A 21,361-nucleotide genomic window follows, 5' to 3' on the forward strand; every position below is an offset into this window, starting at 1 on the left:
TCATCAAGGTTGTTAACTTTAAGAAATCTTGTGGGCATGGGCTTAGGAAAGAGAAGTGACTTGATACTGCTGTACTTGTTTCTGGGGAGGAGGTGGCAGGGTCAGAGAAGGGAAAGACAAATCCTAGTTTCTGTATACTAGTCAGTGCAGAGTTACTGCAGCAAGGAGATGAAAGGGCAAATGCAGGCAGATTAGCTGCTGAAGTATTAAAACAAGCTAATATTAAGTCCCCTTTGCCTTTCTTTTGGCTCAGATATTCTGTCGTTCACTCTGCAGAATCAGAGGAGAAGAAAATGGCCAGTTTTGGCAATGGCTGACAACTTCTAAGACACTTTTTTGTCTTTATAATTTCCAGCAATTTCTCTATTGGAGCAGAAATGTACTGTTGTGTATAGATACTGATTTTGTTAAGAGGATGCTGGGTGCAAGAGATGGAGTGGTCTCCTGATAGCTCAGTGTCTTCAGTGATTAAAGATCAGGCATGTTAATAGTATAACTTTATTGTGCCTGAAGCATGGTGTTTCAGCTGTCCTTCATATGATCTCAGGCATCTTTGACCCGCTATATTTTTAGAGTTGTTGTTGAGCAAGGAAGATTAGCAAAGGACTTAACATCGATGTGTGAAAGGAATTCTTTTTCAAATATGGAAACACTCTGCCTATTTAGGTAATAGGTTTTGATTGTTATCTTAGTTATATCACCAGGGCTGTGCATTGACATGTCCCTCAGTTCCCTGACCTTTTTCTTTCTCCAGATGTTGTTAACTCTCTGAAATGGTGACTCTGTGACTGCACTGTTTTAAAAGCTGCCCTGATCTTGTTTTTGCTATACTTAATGACAGCTTTTTTGAGAAGCCTATCTCCAGCTAAGTCAGGTGCTTACATAGTGGAGAAAGAAGCAGCTGTGTTTTGAGAACCAGCAGTTTTATCACAGGGTCAGAATCGGACATGCCCATATTATATTCAGTAGAGTTGTATGGGACTTCATGTTTGCAACGTGGTCTTTCAGTGGAGAGGAGGCTCCTAAAATTCAGTACTTCTGTTAAAAGTGTTGAAGTGAGGCCTTTGGAGATCATCCCTGTGCTCTGATCATTCAGTGTCCTATTGGAAGAACAGATCTTGTTTCTCTGCCCACTYCTCCCCAAATGTTCGTGGCACAACTGCAACCCTGAACAAATGGAGGAAGAGAAGTTGAGATCACCATACTTGGGCCTTTCTTCCAGCCTAGCTGCTCTGAGAAGTGGGTGGAGTTGGGCCAGCCTTTGTTTCATTCAGCCTTGCTCATTATAATCTTGGAGTCCTGGAACCTGACGTGTTGCCCATTCACATGGAGCTGAGAGCTGAAGTGGGGAAAAGCACTGCGTGAGTGCAGCCAGCAAGAGATAAGGTGCAGCGTAGCTGAGGGTGAGGAGGACTTGCCACTCCTGTAAAGACTGAAGTGTGGGAAAAAGCCCAGAGATATTTAGACAGGCTTAATTTGTTGTCAGGTGTCTGGACAATCCTAGTATGATTCTTATACAAACCTCCTGACATTCGAGGCGTTTTCTAGCCTCTATGCTAACTGCTCTTTTCTGAAATCATGGGATTAACTGGGGGCAGTGTTCTTTGGGATAGGGTTTCCAGTTACGCTTTTTGCATGAGCATTACAGGCATGTGTAAGGAGTGGCATGAGACAAATAGCTGAAAATAGTTGCCAAGTATTCTGGTATCCCAGTGGCTTACAAAGGTGTTCGCAACTTCCACTGTCTGAACACTGAGACTCTAGTAACTGAGAATGGGTAGTCTGGATGGCCTGAAGAGACTTTTGCTTGTATGTGCTAGAAGAGAAAAGATTATCAAGGGASAAGAGAGTACCTTGAGAAAGCAAAAGATGGTAATTTGGAGTATGGAGGGTTGGGAGAGGGCAGGTGGAGGGACAGGTTAGAAGTACTAATTTTGCCCTGAGAAGATTAACATGCTGGCAGCTGCAGACCTCAGAGAGCAAGTTATTAACTTCTCTCTGTGACCCTTGAGAAAAGTGAAGTTTACTAGGAAGTGGGTAGCTGGGAGCATCCTTCAGCAGTGTCTGATATCTCTTCATGAATTTCCATCATGACAAGCTTCTTAAAGCAATGAGTTTGATTTTTGTCATATGCACCCAGGTGTTGAAAATAGTCGTTTGCCATGTGAAGTTTTATATTTATCTAAAACATGTTTTAGGCTTTCTGAAAGAAGCCTTGCAGACACAGCAAAAGTTGTCCAACAAATGTGGCAAAGTGGACAGAAGGTTACTTAGTGACTTGGGGAGGATGATTTAAAGACTTATGTACTTTGCTTATGTCCAGAATTTCGGTTGGTAGTCTCTGCTTGCACTCTCCTTTGGATACTGAAGCAACGCAATAACCTGAAATAACTTATGTTCCATTTGGAGATCTAGGAAAAGGAGATATGGAATGTGTCCTTAAGTGCCTGAGCTATTTTAAGAGCAGGTATTATTCCCAGCACCAGGGTACATGAGTATGTACTGGGGAAACCAGGCTTTCAAACTGCTGTGGTAACTGGTAATGCAGCCACCCCTGAGCATGCTCGTAGCATTGTGCATGTGTTGACAGTTGAGCGTATCTCGGTCACGATCACATTAACTCTTTTTTGTGGTAGATAAAAGTATAAATGCTCAGGAGAGAATTATGTGCTGTGTAAGATGGTTGTGTCTTACAGAAGACTGGAAGATGGTGGTAGCTCATACAGGTTAAGTGCATCTATGGAGCGATAGCAGAAAAGTCTTATGACCAAAATGGTCTAACTCTCTATGAGAAAGAATGCACAGGTTCTCCAGTGACAGCTATAGTTGAATCCTGGGCTGCTTTTGCAGTGTGTGATGATGTTATTCGATTATATATTTATAATAGCATCCTGATATGCAAGGCATTTTTCAGAAATTCAAGAAAAACGTTTCATCCTCCAAAGATCTKGGAATATAATGAGAGACTGACAAGTAGGGAGAAGTTTGGGGGGGGGGGGAAGCAACAGTAGGTAACATTTATGTAATTTAACTTTATTTGCTGCAAGTGTCATGGAAAAGTGGATTTTTGGTTTTCAAAGGGATGTCAGTCAATCAAAACAAGGAAGGTTTCAGATCCAGGACAGAATCATTGTAGAAACAGGTGAATCAAAGCAGAGTAGTCAATAATTGGTAGTCTTATCCTAGATAGTCTGGAGTGGCTATTAAGYCCATCCCATTTTTAAGGTATTATAGGGGTATTAAGGGGTATTACATATTTCATTAAAATAGCTTCTTCATCCAGGCAATGTGTCTGACTTAAATGTTGTTACCTCTGGATCTAGTCTTAAACTAGCAAACGTGTGCTGAGGGAGCTGGCGGACATTATTGCTAAGCCACTCTCCATCATCTTTGAAAGGTCATGGAGGACAGGAGAGGTGCCTGAGGACTGGAAGAAAGCCAATGTCACCCCAGTCTTCAAAAAGGGCAAGAAGGAGGACCCAGGGAACTACAGGCCAGTCAGCCTCACCTCCATCCCTGGAAAGGTGATGGAGCAGCTCATCCTGGAGGCCATTTCCAAGCATGTGGAGGAAAACAAGGTGATCAGGAGTAGTCAGCATGGCTTCACCAAGGGGAAATCATGCCTAACCAACCTGATAGCCTTCTATGATGGAATGACTGGCTGGGTAGATGAGGGGAGAGCAGTGGATGTTGTCTACCTAGACTTCAGCAAGGCTTTTGACACTGTCTCCCATAGCATCCTCATAGACAAGCTCAGGAAGTGTGGGTTAGATGAGTGGACAGTGAGGTGGATTGAGAACTGGCTGAATGGCAGAGCTCAGAGAGTTGTGATCAGTGGCACAGAGTCTAGTTGGAGGCCTGTAGCTAGCGGTGTCCCCCAGGGGTCAGTACTGGGTCCAGTCTTGTTCAACTTCTTCATCAAKGACCTGGATGAAGGCACAGAGTGCACCCTCAGCAAGTTTGCTGACGACACCAAACTGGGAGGAGTGGCGGATACGCCAGAGGGCTGTGCTGCCATTCAGAGAGACTTGGACAGGCTGGAGAGGTGGGCRGAGAGGAACCTCMTGAAGTTCAACAAAGGCAAGTGCAGGGTCCTGCACCTGGGGAGGAATAACCCCAKKCACCAGTACAGGTTGGGGGYTGACCTGCTGGAAAGCAGCTCTGCGGAGAAGGACCTGGGAGTGCTGGTGGACACCAAGTTAAGCATGAGGCAGCAATGTGCCCTTGTGGCCAAGAAGGCCAATGGTATCCTGGGGTGCATCAGGAAGAGTGTTGCCAGCAGGTCGAGGGAGGTGATTCTCCCCCTCTACTCAGCCCTGGTGAGGCCCCATCTGGAGTACTGCGTCCAGTTCTGGGCTCCCCAGTACAAGAGGGATGTGGCACTACTGGAGCAAGTCCAGCGAAGGGCTACAAAGATGATTAGGGGACTGGAGCATCTCTCTTATGAGGAAAGGCTGAGAAAGCTGGGCCTGTTTAGCCTGGAGAAGAGAAGGCTGAGAGGAGATCTTATCAAYGTGTACAAGTATCTGAAGGGAGGGTGTCGAGAGGATGGGACCAGTCTCTTTTCAGTGGTGCCGAGCGACAGGACGCGAGGCAACGGGCACAAACTGAAACACAGACACTTCCATCTGAACATGAGGAAAAACTTCTTCACTGTGAGGGTGACAGAGCACTGGAACAGGTTGCCCAGAGAGGTTGTGGAGTCTCCTTCTCTGGAGATATTCAAAACGCGCCTGGATGCGATCCTGTGCAACGTGCTCTAGGTGACCCTGCTTGATCAGGGGGGTTGGACTAGATGATCTCCAGAGGTCCCTTCCAACCTCAGCRATTCTGTGATTCTGTTATGCTAGCTGAAGACCTGGCTTGTGACATTCAAGTTTTTATGATTCCCTATCTAATATTCTTTAATAACAAGCTTTTGTTTCTGCTTTATGTGTGAAAGAAAAGATATATTAAGGCATACTTAGCTTGATGACTGACAGGAGCTAAGGTCTGTTCATGACTATTTTGCTTTAACTTTTTTCTCCCTGCATTAGCTCCCCTTTTCTCAGAGGTGAAGGAGATCTGTTTTGTTGGACCCTTGTTGTAAGGCAATTTGTAAATTCAGAAGGAGTTAAGATGGATCTATCCAGAAGCTGAAATTTGCTCCGTTTTCACTTCCAGGCATATGAAAAGCGCTTTCCCACATGCCCAGAGATTCCAGTCTTCCTGGGGAGTGAAATCCTACATGAATCCAGGAGTGATGATGGAGCTATACATATCATTGAACGGAGCTGCAAACTGAATGTGGATGCTCCTAGGCTGCTAAAGAAGGCAAGTGGAATCTAGGGGCACAGAGTCTTGGATTTTGTTGGCTGGCACAGATTAGCAAAGGCTCTAAGACTGTAGCCATAGAAACTTTACTCCTAAACTTGCAAAGGGTTGATTTCTGATTTCCCCCCACCCTCTTTCTTTCCATGTTTGTTTCTTCATCCTTCTCAGATCGCAGGGGTAGAGTATGTTTTCTTCATACAGAAAAACACAGTGAACTGGAAAGAACGAACTCTCCGCATTGAAGCCCACAATGAGACTTTTGCCAACCGTGTTGTTGTCCTTGAGACATGTAGCTACTCAGTAAGTGCCTTGTTTCTACTTGTTTGTGAAGGAAGTGTTGAAAGTCATGTGCTAACATACAGGGTGAAGTTGCTTGAATGAGTTTGAACACTGGACTGTAGCGTACTACAGTTGGAGACTCTTGGACTGGAAGGCCATTGGGTCTTAWAGAGCAGGCCTTTTCCAATGCTTTTCTGGGGATTGAGAAACTTTCTTAGGTTGATTGGAGTGTTAGGTCCTAGAGTGAGAGTAGAAAAAATGGTTGGAATTCAAGTTAATAAAAACTTCTGGAGCTTGGGCATAGTATTTAGATGTGRACATTTAGAAGGAAACCCACAGTATTTACTATAATGGGAGATATGATGAAGACAGGAGAGAAGTCTGACAATTAACTTTCCTTTTGCCCACAAATAAGTACAAGTTTTAAGATGTTATCATGATCTTCTTGTTCTAAATATTTGGATAAAGATCCTGAGCCTTATTTGTGGCCTGGGATGTTTCTCTTTGTGGCTGTACCTTAGGCAGCGGTGTGCCATTTCACTCTATCTGGGCTATTAGGGCTCAGTCACCATTAAACAGCTTCATCTGTTTCTGGAAGCAATCAGATACTGCTTTTTGTTCCCTAAACAAAAGTCCAGATCCTGTTACTTACCTGCCCTTTTGGCAACTGGACAACAGCTCAGCTTCCTAGAAGCGAGCAAACTGTAAGTTGCTTCTGCTTCAAGAAAAACACATAGCTGAAAAGCTATTAGCGTTTTGAAAGGTGACGGGGAGCTCCTGAGCCAGAGATCACTGGGAGTCTACATGGAGCTTCCCAAAAATTACAGTAGATCAAACTTTCATCATTATGAAGGGTGCTGACAGTCCTGAAATATTGTCAGGTCAACTCTGGAATTGCTCAGACTTCGTTGCACTTGCTGGTTTTGGCTGTGTTGCCTGCAGCTTGTGTCCCTCAGAAGGAAATGTCAACAGCTGGGCTTTTGAGGGGAGGGTTCTTCCTGGAACAGAGTGAGAGCTAGCTGTCTGCATCCTCAAGATGGTTCCCTGGTCTATTTTTACCCGTTTCCTTTTCCTTGCCAGAATGCACCGGAAACAGGTTTATTCTCATCCTTCTACTTCTGCAGTGTTCTCTGAAGCAACCTGGAGAAATATGATCCTTCTCTTAAAGCTGCTTAATATTTCCCCTGGGGAAATTTGTGTTCTTGACAGAGCTCACTATATCTTTTGGCAGGACGAGGGGCGGAAGCTGGATTTTTTTTTTTTCCTTTCATGCCAGTTTGTGACTAGCAGCACCTACAGAGAAAAGGCAGAGTCCCTCAGAACAGAGTTGAGTTTAGAAGAGGGAAAGATTACTTAGAGTTTTACTGTATATAAAGTAACTGAGGAGAAATGGCTAGAAAGAAAAGATGAACTTTGAATTGACAATGTGGGAACACTCCCAGGTCTGCCATGTGTTTTCTGTGTTTTGGGGGGAAGACCAACATTCAGTGGCTGAGTTTCTTGTCCAAAACTAGAAGAAAGATTGTTTTACGTTCTTCCTCCTTTGCTGGAGGTATGGAGGTTTTTAACTGCAGATTTTGTGAGGCAGTGCCTATCTTTCCATAAGGAGCATTGGCATGATGGTTTCAAGTTGGCAGCCTTGCTACTATTTTAGTGCAACTTCTGCCACTGATATTGCTGTTTAGGTGTGCCAGTCGGAGATGGGTTTTAATCTTGACTTCCTTGTGTGTGAAGAATGCTGTTTTAACCGCTGATGTCCGTATATCCAGTTCCTGATGTGCTTCTATTACTCTGGGAGAATTAGTCTGGCTGCTAAATGTGGGTGTCTCAGTACCGCATAGGAAACCTCTTCTGATCCCTCAGTCTGTAGCTCTGGAGAATAAACAGCCAAGTGGGTACCAGCAGTGAGGGCCCTGCCATAATCCRAGTTATCTGCTACCATCCAACCCTATGTATATCTTTGGGCTTAGGTACACCCTGAGAATGAAGAGTGGACATGCTTTGAACAGTCTGCCTCTCTCGACATCAAGTCATTTTTTGGCTTTGAAAGCACAGTGGAAAAAATTGCCATGAAGCAATACACTTCAAACATCAAACGGGTAAGATGGGCTTCCCTTTGTACCACAAAACGAAAGCAAACACCTGCTGTCAGTGTGCCTCGGTTTTATTTTCTGTAAAATAGACCCAGTATAGTTTTATACTTTTGCTTTGTCTTACTTGTGTCTCTGAAATTGCTCAGTAGGACGAATGGAAGAAAAAAAACAAAAACAAAAACCCAAAGCCAGTGTGCAATGAGCAAAAACAATCTGCTCACTGGGATGTTTCCGTGCAGAGGAGGGAGCAGGCTGTACCAGCGGAGGGCTGCAGTGGATGCTGTGGTGCCAGGCTCCTCAGGCTCTGAGGACAATATTCTCATATAGGAAAAGAAAGTTCTGGGTAAAAATAAGCACCTTGCCTCTCCAGTAGCTTGGGGAAGAGGCGATTTCTTTTGGTGGCCTTTTCCCCTGGGTTGCAGAGGAACAATGCAGCAAACTGATGATTTGAGAGTAGGAGACTAGGATAAAGGCAGCTGAATCCATAGCATTAGAATTTGCCTGACCAGTGTTGTATTTTGCCATTTTTCATTATGAAAGCACTATATAATTTTTCCAAGGGTTCATGCAGGTGGAAGGAGATAAATATTTCCCTTCTGTTTAACAGCTCTAGTCACCTTCCTTGAGGGAAACTCTTTCTGCAGCTTGCTGGTTTTCATGAGGCGGGGTTGTGGGTTTTGTTTTTTGTTTTTTGTTTTTTTTACACTAATATGAATTTTCCTCTCCAGGGCAAGGAAGTGATTGAACACTATCTGAAGGAGTTGATCTCCCAAGGTATCACATTCATCCCCCGTTGGACACCTCCCTCAGAGAGTGGACAGAAGGATGAGCAAACCCTGGCTGTTGGACGTGATGCTGATGACATACCGGTCGAGTGTGGGGCTCGTGGAACTACCAAAGAGCAAGCTGGCAGCTCCTGCTCTCCAGCGGAGGCAGTCAGCCCTGATGGTATGCGATGTCCAGGCAGTAGCAGCAACTGGCAATCTAAATGTCTTGAGTAGCACTGTGTGACTAATGGGTTTATTTTTATTTTTCTTGGCATGACTTTTTTTCTTCTGGACTGTGGGTGGGGAGGAGAGGAAGTTATCTTTTTTCTTCAACAAAAACACAAACTACTTCCCCCCCCAGCTGAAAAGCCAAGAAAAAACAGCCTTGAAAAGACAGGAAAAGCAGATAGTAGGTTTTTGTTTGAGCTGAGAAAAAACATTGATCTTTGTTATTTTATACTTTAAATTGAAGATACCTAAAGGTATCTTGAGTACAAAATGACTGACATATAATGAAACATTTTGATTCTTTCAAAATTAATGTTCTTGGAATTTGGGCCTAAAGCATTTCTCATCCAAAATGCYCAAATAAAGCTTTATCCTTCTGTGCGTTGATCTGAGGATATATTCTAGACAAAAGAAAATTCTCGTCTTGGAAAAAGAAATAGGGYGTCATCTTAATGTAGTGAGAGCTGTGATATTAGGAATAGGAGTTGTCATTACTCAGAAGCAAAGGTAGCACCTGCTTTGCTGACTGTACCTAGGGAAAAAGCCTGGAATTTGGTATTCTTACCGTTTCTGGTCTCACCAGACCTTCTCTGGTAGCTTCTCTGTATGAGAAACAGTCTGTAAAAAGGATTCAAATCCACAGAGGAACTGTGAGTATAAGAAATGTTCACGTGCTTTGRGATCTTCAGATTAAAGTTAATTTAAGAGTGGCAGATTCTGTCTAGCAGAAGAGGAGRGTAGCTGCTCTTGTTCTGCTTAAGTTCATGCTTGTAAACTGATAAACTTCCCTGGGTTTTCTCCTCAGCTTGCTAGTTCTGTAGATTCTCTGGGGATGTAGTGCTTATCAAAAAGAATTTCTGTGTTATCAGTCAGCAACAGTGTGTCCTGTGGGTGTCCAATCCTTATTCTATAGCTAATGGTATCTGCTGAAAAGAATATTCTGCCGGATGCAGAGCTAGCTCAGAGGTYCTCCTCCCAGCCTTCCTTTTTGTGTGCCTGCATGCCTCCAGCACAGCTACAGGCTTGCACCGCTCCTCTATTGGTACCACGTTCTCTTCASTGGCATCTGCACGTACAAGTGTCTGACAGCACATCTGCTTCTATCTCTGGATGCTGGCAGCCTCAAGCCCCTTGTCCTTTGTCTCTGATCTGGGGGGACCCTGAGCTGCTGGTATGCATAGGACTTCTTCATGACAAAAAAATCTCCCTCGCTGTCTGAATTGCTGTTATTCACCCTTTCCCTCTGGTGTCCATAAGCAGGATAACATTTCAGTTTTCAAGGGTGGCTGCTTTTAGCTTTTTGCCGTTGGAATAGTGAGTAATGAGATTTTTAGGACACCAAGAGATTTAGGTGCCCAGAGCCTGGTGAGTGCCAGAGCTCATAGTATTTCTTTGAAAGCTCCTGCTGGGGCAGTTCCAGGCTGAATGAAATATTAGCATTCTTAGAGACAAACTGAGTGATCTTACTTTGATAACTTGCGCACCCTTTGTGTCCTCATGCCCTAATCACCACGAGAATGTCACCCACTCTCTCCCCTCAGGACCAGCAGCTAAAATGAGGGCTTCTACAGTCTTCCAGTGTAAATCATAAATAACCTGATATGTGGAAATAACTGCATGTCCCAAGTTCTCCCCTGTGGCTTTGCCAATCTTCCTCTGAATTGTTCTGTTCTTTCTCCAGCTGACAAATTGGATGCTGATTACATTGAGCGATATCTGGGCCAACTGACTCCAATGCAAGAGAGTTGCTTGATCCGCCTTCGCCAGTGGCTTCAAGAAACGCACAAAGGCAAGGTGGGTAGATGAGGGATAGCGCACCCCTTTGCAGACCTGAATGGAGTTATTCTCRTTGGTTGTGTGCCTTCAATTTCCCCTATAAAACTGAGGATCACAGATGATTTGGGTTGAGACTTAACGGTTTTGGCAAGGTTAGGTAAAAGGCCAGGCATGAAGACTGCTTGCATGATGTTGCAGCAGTATCCAGCAGTATCACTGACTGCACCTGCGTGGCCCAGTTCAGTCCTGTCAGTATTGAAAAGGAGCTGCACTGTGCTACATTCAGAGTAGACATTGATCAGTACTTTGTCCAGAATGGCCTGTCTGGATGGGTTGTGTTTYCCAGGATCTGTCGGGTGGAGTGGGAGAAATGGCTAGGGGCACTGATGGTGCGTCTCCTGTCTCTTGGCAGATGCTGCTCATTAGAGAGGCAGTCAATAGCACCTATCTCTCAGCTAGTGCATGTCAGCAGTATGCTGTGCGTGTTATACTAGGCARGTTGTGTAAGCTGGTACAGTCAGATGCTGACTTCTTTTAGGAGAATTAATCCTGATCTTGTTTGAATCTCCTTTATCAAAATTTGCTATTTCAAAACCACACAGAATTCAAGAAGTAGAGACTGTCTTACCTCATGGTTTGAGATGCATTGAGTAAGCCTCTAAAATAGAGGAGCTGAGGACACTAGTTTGGGGCAAGTACAGCTGGACCTGGCCGGCTAGTGTAGGTGGAAACGTTTTTCCCTGAAAAGCAGCATGGGTACTTGGGGCCAACAGCAACTCTGTTGCTTCTTAAACACTCTTTTAAAGACCTGTTTTTCCTTGGGAAAACTAATGTACATTGCTTATTCAGAAGTAAAAAATGTAACAAAGACTTAGTGCTGCGATTCTGCTRTTCGTGAACTCATAAGCTCAGCACATCATTAAGTCCCCTTCTGTGCGAGTGTGTGTGTGGATTCCATAGGTACCTATTGATGGAGAAACAGCAGAGAACGGCAGGCTGAAGAGAGGAAAAGTATGTACTGAGAGGTAGTGTGTGAAAGTCTCCTAAGAACTGATGAGCTCTGGAGACTAGTCATGCTGTTGAATCGGCAAGAGCTGATAAATTCAGAACACCAAGCGTCTGCCAAATCTGTCCAAGGCCACCAGCATATACTGGCATCAACAATAGGTTGTATAATTTGGACCACGTCCAAGATGGCAGTAGCTGCTATAGGCAGGCAAGACTACAGGATTAGATATAACAACTGATGAAAAAAGGACCCTTTGAGGGACTTTCTGAGCCTGCAAGCCACCAACATGTCGGTATGATGCTATTTATGCCTCTGAGTAAACAGCTGGGGTTGGCCTCCCTACTGAGGTAACTGAGAGTGTATTTGAGTGAACTGTGTGAATAGTTATCTGCTACTAATAATAACAGCTTAACTATTAAAAGGTGCTCTAATAAATATTGGTTGTGATCTGTGTCTCCCCCATTCGATCCTCTGTCAGGGAAAAGGGAATTGAAACAAACCAGACAGGGAACAAAGGGCAGGGATCAATCCTAGGTAAAGGGATATAGAGCTGAACCCAGCAAATTTAACTCAACGCTAACTAAACTTCCCTGAGGACTGCTGATGCAGATTGGCTTCCCTGAAGTTTTTTAAAAAACAGAGGGGAAAAAAAAACAACAAATAACTTAGCAGAGAAGACAAGCCCCAGACACAGATATGCTCTGAAATATAGTACTTGTTTTTTCAAGTCTACTGTGATCTGTCTGGCAGAACAGAGTGGACTTCTGTGTGACTGGTAGAAGGTCTCTTAGCTATCCTGTTGAAAACCAGCCTTAGATGAGAGTAAGACTGTTGGACTTTATCCATGCTTGTGATCTGCAAGGGTCCCGATTTCAGTTTGAAGAAGCACGCTCTAAATGTCTGTCTGTTTTCTTCCATGTTTCCTTCCCCYTCCCTGCCCTTAGTCAGAGTCTGGGGAATGGAAGCTGGAAAAGGTAAAACGGAGAGTGTATGAGCAATGTGAAGCAATTGCCCACTGCGGTGCTTAGAGCTCTGGCAGTGTGCACAGGCTTGTTCTTCCTCAGAGCTGCTTGCTGAGTTAGGTGCCTTGACAGGGTACGGCTGATTGCTGACTGCTCTCGGGGACAGCTGGGAGTGGCATTGTACCCTTTGTGTAGGCTCTGTGATCTTGAACAAGCAAGTAGGATGGCGCTGGCTATTCAGACTTTATCCTAAACCCACCTGCTTCTCTTGAAATGCAGATTGCCTGTCAGAATAATACAAAATCAGAAACTTTTCCTATGTGACTTGAGTTTTCTCTGGAGAGGTTGTCATCTTGCTATGACTTTCTGCTCTTTTAATTCAAAGCAGGGATATCATTATTGCTCTGTCAAAAAATATTTGTAGATCTCCTGTTTCTTGGAAATTTTCCATCTTATTTTTGTCCTTTTCTGTTGTCCTGTTTCACTGTCTGTTCCCTTTTCCTTCCAAAACACAGTGCTCTTTATAATTGGATTTGTTATTGCTTTAAAAATCTGTGTATTTGAAGAAATTGAAACTCAAAGCTGCTCGTCAATGGTTTTGTACCATGTCAAAGAGTGTATGTAGTTCCACCAGTGAATAGAACAACAAGCTGGAATTAAAACTTCATTTTCTTGCATATGGGAATTACTGCTTTGGTTGGACAGAGATAATTGAGAGACTTTCCAAGTCTACTCAGAGCGCTCTGCCTTTGGTCCAAACACAAGTGTTGAATTTTCCCCAGTCTACAATTTCTAGATATTGCAGTGATGTGAACTTCTTTCTCACATAGAAAGTAGCATCTTACCAGTAGCTACATGCAGTCTAGGTTTGAAAACCATTGGGAGTAGCAAAACTTTGTGTAACAGCCATCCGCTCTCCCTCCTGTTAGCAGGAGATCCAAGGGCTGTTGTGGATGTTTGTGGATTTTGTCTGTTGTCTTGTGAATAATGGCTTCCTTTGAGCAGCAAAAATGAAAATGTAGAACATCTGATAAAAATTCTGCTGTCTTTAATCTTATTACAATGCAGAAAATTTCATGGGCATTCTTCTAAATATGTCTGAGATCTGATTTGGGAAAGCTTGTCCTTTTCCTGTTTACGACAGACAAATACAGCATTTGCAAAGTGTTAGAAACAAAGCATTGTGCTAAACAGTATTAGTCTGCCATCTCCTCCTCAGGTGACCCCAGGCTTTGGCTTCAGGCTGTCTGAACTCCACCGCTTTTTTTCATGGAATTGATTCTTATTATCTCTTGCAGCTTCATATCAGCTTGTGAAACTGAGATTGCTCTCAGCCTGACACTGCTGGTGGCTTTGCTTTCTTCCTTGCTTTCTATTTTCATCAGCATGTCAGAGAACAAACAAAAGAGCTTTGACTCCTGAACACACGCTTTTTTTTTCTGTATTACAGTGGAGCTCAGATTGCTCGCATTGCGCTAAACACAGTACAAATAGTCTGGAGGAGACTATCCCTGCTCTAAACAACTTGCATTTTTAATGGAAACCCGATGCAGCCAAAGAGGTCAAACATTTTGGGGAGCTGGGGTGAAGGGACTGAGAAGAGCAATCAAGAGCATGTGCAGCTATGATCCAGTTGTTTTCACAACTGGCATGCTTTTAGTCAAATTTGGCACTTTTCTGGGATCTGTCAGGGTTATTGTTAGTCCCTGCTGCCTAATATTAGATGGCAGTTTTTCTTTGGTTTTCAGTTAAAAGGGGGCCTTGGGAGATTTGGAAGGAAGTTGGAATAAGCCATTTTACATACTTGGTTTGGAAAGGCTTTTGTGCCTGTGGTGTTGGAATTACTAACCAAAAGTGTTGGGATGAGTGATAGTGAGGGTACATTGTGGTGGTTGTTTTTAATAAGAGTTAGACTGTAATGTGGTTGAGGGGAAGGGGAGCCTGTGGAAGAACTTAAAATCTTTCGTGTTCAGAGAAGGCCAGCAAAGCACAGTCAGCAGCAAAGCAGAAGAGGGGCCTGCACAAAAGCTGAAATAAAATGCTATGAAGACTGTACAGTTATGATCCATTGCCAAATAGTACAGGTTAACTTGGTTGATGCGTTGCCTAAGGATGCTTTTCATCCTTTGCTAATTTGACTTACAGGGATGTAACCTTGCAGCTCTATCACTTTCATTCAGGATTTTGTTGCTTGTCCTTGTGGATAGCCAGCTGAGGGAAACTTTAGCCAGCACACAGTTCGCCTGCTGGGGTTTCTGGCCRTTCGCTCAGTGCAGTGCCTTCTCACAGGCTGTGCATATGCATGTTTAATTCCTACTCAGATAAACATCAAGCCCATATCTCTAGAAGGGGTGTGGATTGATCACTTCTTTCTTGTTGCTAGCACCATCTGCTGCAATGAACTGGATTAGCTAGGCAGGGAGGGAGAAAGACTGAATGTAGGTTTAATCTTTGTCGCCATAATTTTAAAAGTTTAAAAACTGCTACATGCTCTGCAGGCTTCCCTGCAGTTTTTATGGAACARTGGTACAAGTAATGTACCAGTCCTGATCCTCGGACTTTCTCTCTTCTCTCAGATCCCCAAAGATGAACATATCCTTCGATTTCTGAGGGCTCGTGACTTCAACATTGACAAAGCTCGAGAAATGCTCTGTCAGTCACTGACCTGGCGAAAGCAGTACCAGGTGGATTACATCCTACAGTCATGGAGGCCCCCAGCCCTCCTGGATGAGTACTACACTGGAGGATGGCATTACCAAGACAGAGGTTAGAAGYTGCCTCTTGCATTGACACTACAACATAGTTTGCACTGTAAGACCTCATAAGTAACCTGTGGCTTTTGGAGAAAGCTGTACTGAAACTTCATTTATATAAACAGAACAAAGAATGCTATCGTGGATAAGTTTTAACACCTACAAATAGCTGTACTGTTTTGCTGTAGCTTCATTATTTTCTCTGCACAGATCTAGCAGACTAGAGCTAGTGTAAAGCATCTCTTTGATCAGATGGCCTTTGGATGCCATTTTTATCCTTTTCAGATATTTAATGTGGCATTTGTAAAARGTAATAGAGAGATAGCCTGGAAGACTACAGTACTCACTTCTATTTGTAGTAGAAGCTTCTCCTCCTATGCCTAATCTTTAGGTACTCCTAAAGTCTAAGGACAGATTCTATCTCCAGACAATCTGGTTATGTTGCTATTRCCTTGGCCTCACTAATTGAGACCACCAAAGAGCAAACAATGTCTTATCACTTGGGATGTTCTCTGACTAGGCAACAGTCCTAGCAACCCTCTTCGATTGCTCCTCTAAACTGCATCTTTCACAGGTATACGGCATATCATCAGTCACACGAAACTGAGGTTATGGTAATCCATTTGCATACCTCTTCTCTACATTCACAGTTCCAAATTCACTGAAGAACTTTTCCTCTTTGGGCATTTCAAGTTCAGTTATTTTGCTTTTAAAGCCTTATTTTTGTTTTAAAGATGGACGACCACTCTATATCCTTCGTCTTGGCCAGATGGATACAAAAGGTTTGGTGAAAGCCCTGGGAGAAGAATCTCTACTGCGACATGTAAGATCTGCCTTCATTTCTCAGCTGAGGAACTATACTTCCCTTGGGAAACTTAGAAGTACTTGTTATAGTGCAGCAGGAATCTACCTGCCTGATGCACAAAGAAGTAATTGCTGGGTTTCATGGCTGCCAACTCTAAGTTATAGATCTGGCTTAGTGCCTTTGGCATGGCATAGTTTCTCTGCCTTCCTGCAGAGAGAGAATTTGGAGTGAGATGTTGTAATGGTATAAATGGGCCTGAAGGATGTTTTCTGATAATTTTCAGCTCAACTATGAGCTTTCCGTGGCCCTTGTGTACAGCTTAGCTAATAACACTTGGCTTGAGACTCTTCTATTTCATCTTAAAATTTCAGTATCTGTACCTTGCATGTYCAGCAGAACTTATTTTTCAGTAGAGCAGCCTTTTTTGCGTAGAATCTTATTCTGTTTTGCATACTGCGAGTTCTCAGACTGGTATATCTCTGGGTTCTGTGTTCTTTGAAAGGTTTCTAGGTCCTCCTGGTTCCTCAGTCATACTCAGGCTAATCCCAGTCTACTGTCTTTAATTTCAGGTTCTGTCAATTAATGAAGAAGGACAAAAGAGATGTGAGGAAAATACTAACCTCTTTGGCCGCCCCATCACGTTAGTATAGCTAGTTTTCTTGTATCCTTACAGAATGTAACTGAAGTGATGGGAATAATGTTTCCATGAAGCTTTTAAAGATGTTCTTAGGGTTAAACTGCAGACAGCAGTGTTGCGCGTGTCTCTTATGGACTGTTCCAGCCTGGGCTTGGGGTAACATATATAGTGGAATTAAATGCAAATTAATTTGACAGCTTCATATGCAAGCAAGTATTGGCTCTTCCCTACATTATACATCTTTTTCTGTCCCTCTCCAAGGGAATTTAACCTTGTTGTCTTGGTGATTTTAATTCAGGTCCTTAAAATTCTCCTTTTTTTTTTTTTTTTTTTAATACAGGGAACTGTCTGCCAGACTCATCTTAAAAAGCAGTCTTCAAAATGCACTTTTTAGTTATTTTTAGCAATGGGCCTGCGTATCTTCATTCTCTTTCACACTGATGACATTTTGTCTTGTCTGTTTTATGCTTTTGGATCCAGTCTACCAAAAGGTTGCTGCTTGAGTGGAGATCTACTTTTTATTGTATTGGAACTGCTGGTTTACCTCATTGAATTAGATTCTTATGCAATTTGTGGTTTTACTGAAATGAGTGTTTCATGGATGATAAACCAAGCTGTCACTGTGCAATGAAGTTCTGACAAGTAGCTTTTCTGGTTTGTTTTAGATCCTGGACATGTCTAGTGGACTTGGAAGGCTTGAATATGCGGCACCTCTGGCGTCCTGGAGTTAAGACCCTGCTTCGGATAATCGAGGTTGTTGAGGACAACTACCCTGAAACCCTGGGGAGACTACTGATAGTGCGAGCCCCCAGGGTTTTTCCTGTACTCTGGACACTGGTGGGTGAAATCTGGACTGCAGGGATCATAAGCACTTGTGTGTGTACAAATAGCTAAAACCACCCAGTCATTGTAATTTCTGCTTATTTGAAGACTTAAGGGGGGGAAAAACTTCCTGGYAATATATTGCTGAACTCCTGAAGGGCCACAGCATTGCTATAGAGCAGACAATGTGTTTGATTCTCATCACTGTCATTCCACCAGAGCAGGACAAAATGTGGGATCTAAACTGTAAATCTTCATGTAAATCTTCAGAAGTAGCCCCAACATGATAGGTTTTCATGTTGATGGGAAAATACAAAAATATTTTTAAATCTCATGCTGAAGGGCACTGAAGAGAAAAGTAAAAAATATGGCACTGTCTGGTGCCTGCTAACTGTTGTTTTAGCAATGTAAAAACATACTTGACAAATTTCTTGTGAAGTTTATATGTGGCAAGGTGACTGCTAACTTATTTTACATGAAGTGGAAAAATCATGTGAGAGAATATAGTGTAATGTTACCTCTTGCTTTGGGGAAGTGCTTCAGAATCGCACAGCTCTATACTATTGCTGGTCTGCRTTCCTGCTGACCGGGCCTTTCAGTCTAGGGTCTACAGTATCCATGGAAGATGGTATCAACACTGTCTCTAACTTCACTCRATGGCATAACAATGTCTTCTGTTCCCCCCACCCACCCCCTTTTTTTTTCAGGTTAGTCCCTTTATCAATGAGAACACAAGGCAGAAGTTCCTGATTTACAGTGGGAATAACTACCAGGGTCCAGGAGGGCTAGTAGACTATGTGGACAAAGATGTGATCCCAGACTTCCTGGGAGGAGACTGTGTGGTGAGTTTTCCTTCCTGTAGCGCGGGTGGAATCTGCAGTGTACAAACTCCCTAGAGACCTTCTTTTCAAAGCCTCTGGCCTTTCAGTCCCTTCTGAAAGGCAGTTACATCTCTGCTGTGGCTGGGATACCACTGCTCTGAGTGCTGTACAAACAGTCAGTTTGTGCCACTGATGACCTTGCCTTGAAGTGGTGATGCTGCCCTGGAGAAGGGGGTTAGAGGTCAGGAAAATTATTGCAGTTCATGTAAATTTAGGCTAGCTGTGAAATCTTATACTAACTGAGGGTGTCCATCTACAGTGTCATGGTATAGATGACTTAATACTTTATCGCTAGATTAGTACGATTCCTCATATTTGTGTCTGACTCTTCCAGTGTAATGTCCCAGAAGGTGGGCTTGTTCCTAAGTCACTCTATCAAACAGATGAAGAGCCAGAGAACTCGGATCACATCCGGTTGTGGACAGAAACGATCTATCATTCTGCGAGTGTTCTCAAAGGAGCTCCACATGAGGTACAAACCAGAACTTTATATGGCTGAAGGAGGAGCTTAACTGGTATCAGCAATGTGTTCTGCTTGTTAAGGCTGCCTAGAAGAATGAACGGCTCCCAAAATGCAAGTGCTAGATGTTTCAGCCATAGTGTGCCTTTCTTGGGAAGGCTAAGAATAGGCTAGCTAACAGCTAGGGGTGTGGAAGTTAAGAATGGTCATTTAAGAAGCAGTGCCTCTTACCTCTAGTGTGACCAGTTCTTTTGTAAGATGCAGYCTCTTCCTCCTTTTTTGAGGAAATAAAGGCTCYCTCAGTTTCCCTTCTGTGATAGTAYTGCTTCCATTCTCAGTGGTGCAGCTAGGACAGTAATGGTGGTGATATGAAAGGGTGGTACATGAGCTGACTTAGGTAATCAGAAAAGAGAATGTCCAAAAAGGACACGTTAAGGAGCACTTCAGTCTCAATACAGTCCACTAGCTTCACTAATGATGAGTAACTCTGATTTGGCCTGTCTGGACTTCTTACAAAATAGAAGTGGCTTCTGGAGTACTTAGCCACTCTTAAGCTGCTCTTTGCTGTGGCCCTGAACGCTTTGCTTCAGTTCCATTGAGGCTTTCCTAGAACTAGCAAATGATTTACAAGCAACTCTGACACAGGGGAAAGAGAAGGTAAAAATGGCTGAGCAGATCCATTGGGGTAGAAGATTGGGACTGGGAATCAGTCTATCCTCCTTAGGAATCAAGATCAATACTTTAACTAAAAGATTGTGGAGAAAAGCATCTTTACATAGGCTGAAGGAAGATGCCGGCTGTCATCTGAAGACTTGACTTTTTAAAATGTGCTTGTTTTGTTTCCTTTTTAGATAGTTGTAGAGATTTTGGAAGGTGAATCTGTGATCACTTGGGACTTTGACATCCTGAAGGGAGATGTGGTGTTCAGCCTCTTTCACTCCAAACGAGCTCCTGAAACTAGTCACAAAGAAGCCACATTACCAAGTACCTCTATTGCGGGGGACAATATGCAGCTAATTGATAAGACATGGGTCCTTGGGGTGGATTACAGCCGTATGGAATCTCCACTGGTTTGTCGGGAAGGAGAGAGCATCCAGGTCAGATRTGTTTGGATCCTTGTATTGATTTTACAATCCTAGCAAACTCCAAAATGGAGGGAAGTGGAGAAGGAACTGATGGGATGGGGAAATCCTGTATTGCTGGGGAATATTCTCTGGATTCCCTATGAAAGTGACTACTACTGCAGTTCTAGTTTATACTGAGCTATTGGAAAGTGATACCATAATCCATGATAAAAAGCTAATTGAAATTAATGGAGTTCGTTTTACTAGCATTACAGGGCTTTGGTTCAGGCATGTAAAATAAAATTGAACAACATATGTTCCCTAAAGCATTCAGTTCAGTAGTTTCTTTWGACTTCTGTGAAGTCATTCACCTATTTCTTAAGACTTCTGGTAGTCACTTGGTGGCACTCTTTGTCTTTTTTCTTCCAGGGATCTCATGTGACTCGCTGGCCTGGCTTTTACATTCTCCAGTGGAAAATGCATGGCCCTCTGCCCTGTTCTGGCACTAGCCTCCCTCGCGTGGATGATGTCCTTGCCTCTTTGCAAGTTTCCAGTCACAAGTGCAAGATCATATACTACTATGAGGTGCTTGCATCCAAGGACTTCAGGTAGGAGATTTACTGGGGGGACTTATTTGTCTTGCAATAGAGAAGCCATTTGAGAGGACTGAGTGAGACATAAAACATCCAGATGTCCATCACCTCCACAGTATGCATGTTGCATTGATAGTAAGTTGGACTGACACAAGCTTGGTGGTATTTTGCAGAAAGACTCTCCCCTTAGTGGTGTAGGTAATAAGGTTTTCCCTTTGTAGCAGGTACACCTTGGCTGGATGTACACCTTGGCTGTATATTCACCAGTGGAACTGCTGCTTCAGTTCCTGCTTACAGCTGCCTAAAGTGGCGAGGGTTTTGGCTGATGAGAGGTTTGATCTTAGTTGGGAACATTTGAGAAGTTACTTTTGGAGTAACTTACAAATGTCAACTGGGCTATTTTGTAAACTGGTTTGGCATCTGGGAAGGATGTCAGCCATGTGGCTTAGAGTGCTTTCTGAATACATCAACCTCTGCAGGATTTGTCTAACCCCCTTTAATGGAAAAAGTACTTCTCATATCAACCATTAGGTGATCTGAATACTTTGAAAGTACTTACAGACCTTTTACTAAGAGCTGGAAGAAGTATTAGGTAGACCAGACTTGCAGATGGACAGGTGCTGACCTTGAGAATGACATGACTTGCCCAGATCCTGTTGAGTCAGAGCAGCAGCAAATTCCTCACTCCCATCATTCAAACCTATTTCCTGTTGCCCTGCCTGTGTCAAATGTGTTGCAGCTAGAGCAAATCCAGTTTGCCATGGGCAGGAAGGAACTGAAGATTATGGCTGGACAAGCTGGAGGTGGGACTCTCGTGCTCGCACACCAGAGTTCTCACCTTAGCTGTGGCAGCTATTCTGACCACATTCACTGAGCTATGCAGCATTTGGAGGGCTCTTTAGTTGTACATTTCTGGCCA

The 21,361-nt window shown here is 43.4% G+C and overlaps 1 protein-coding gene across 1 annotated transcript in view; it reads left to right on the forward strand.

The window, feature by feature from the left end:
- SEC14L5 (SEC14 like lipid binding 5) overlaps positions 1-21,361 on the forward strand; it is a 43,830-nt gene that overhangs the window by 16,973 nt on the left and 5,496 nt on the right. Inside the window, exons 5-17 of the mRNA XM_026063878.1 lie at positions 5,164-5,313; positions 5,482-5,613; positions 7,563-7,691; positions 8,414-8,633; positions 10,362-10,474; positions 15,004-15,193; positions 15,915-16,003; positions 16,555-16,625; positions 17,288-17,459; positions 18,152-18,286; positions 18,660-18,797; positions 19,637-19,882; positions 20,279-20,457. Coding sequence (XP_025919663.1) covers positions 5,164-5,313; positions 5,482-5,613; positions 7,563-7,691; positions 8,414-8,633; positions 10,362-10,474; positions 15,004-15,193; positions 15,915-16,003; positions 16,555-16,625; positions 17,288-17,459; positions 18,152-18,286; positions 18,660-18,797; positions 19,637-19,882; positions 20,279-20,457 — 1,964 coding nt within the window. The remainder of the gene's footprint in view (positions 1-5,163; positions 5,314-5,481; positions 5,614-7,562; positions 7,692-8,413; positions 8,634-10,361; positions 10,475-15,003; positions 15,194-15,914; positions 16,004-16,554; positions 16,626-17,287; positions 17,460-18,151; positions 18,287-18,659; positions 18,798-19,636; positions 19,883-20,278; positions 20,458-21,361) is intronic.

This window comes from Apteryx rowi, unplaced genomic scaffold, assembly GCF_003343035.1.
Source record: "Apteryx rowi isolate R43461 unplaced genomic scaffold, aptRow1 scaffold_202, whole genome shotgun sequence".
In the NCBI taxonomy this organism is placed as follows: Eukaryota; Metazoa; Chordata; class Aves; order Apterygiformes; family Apterygidae; genus Apteryx; species Apteryx rowi.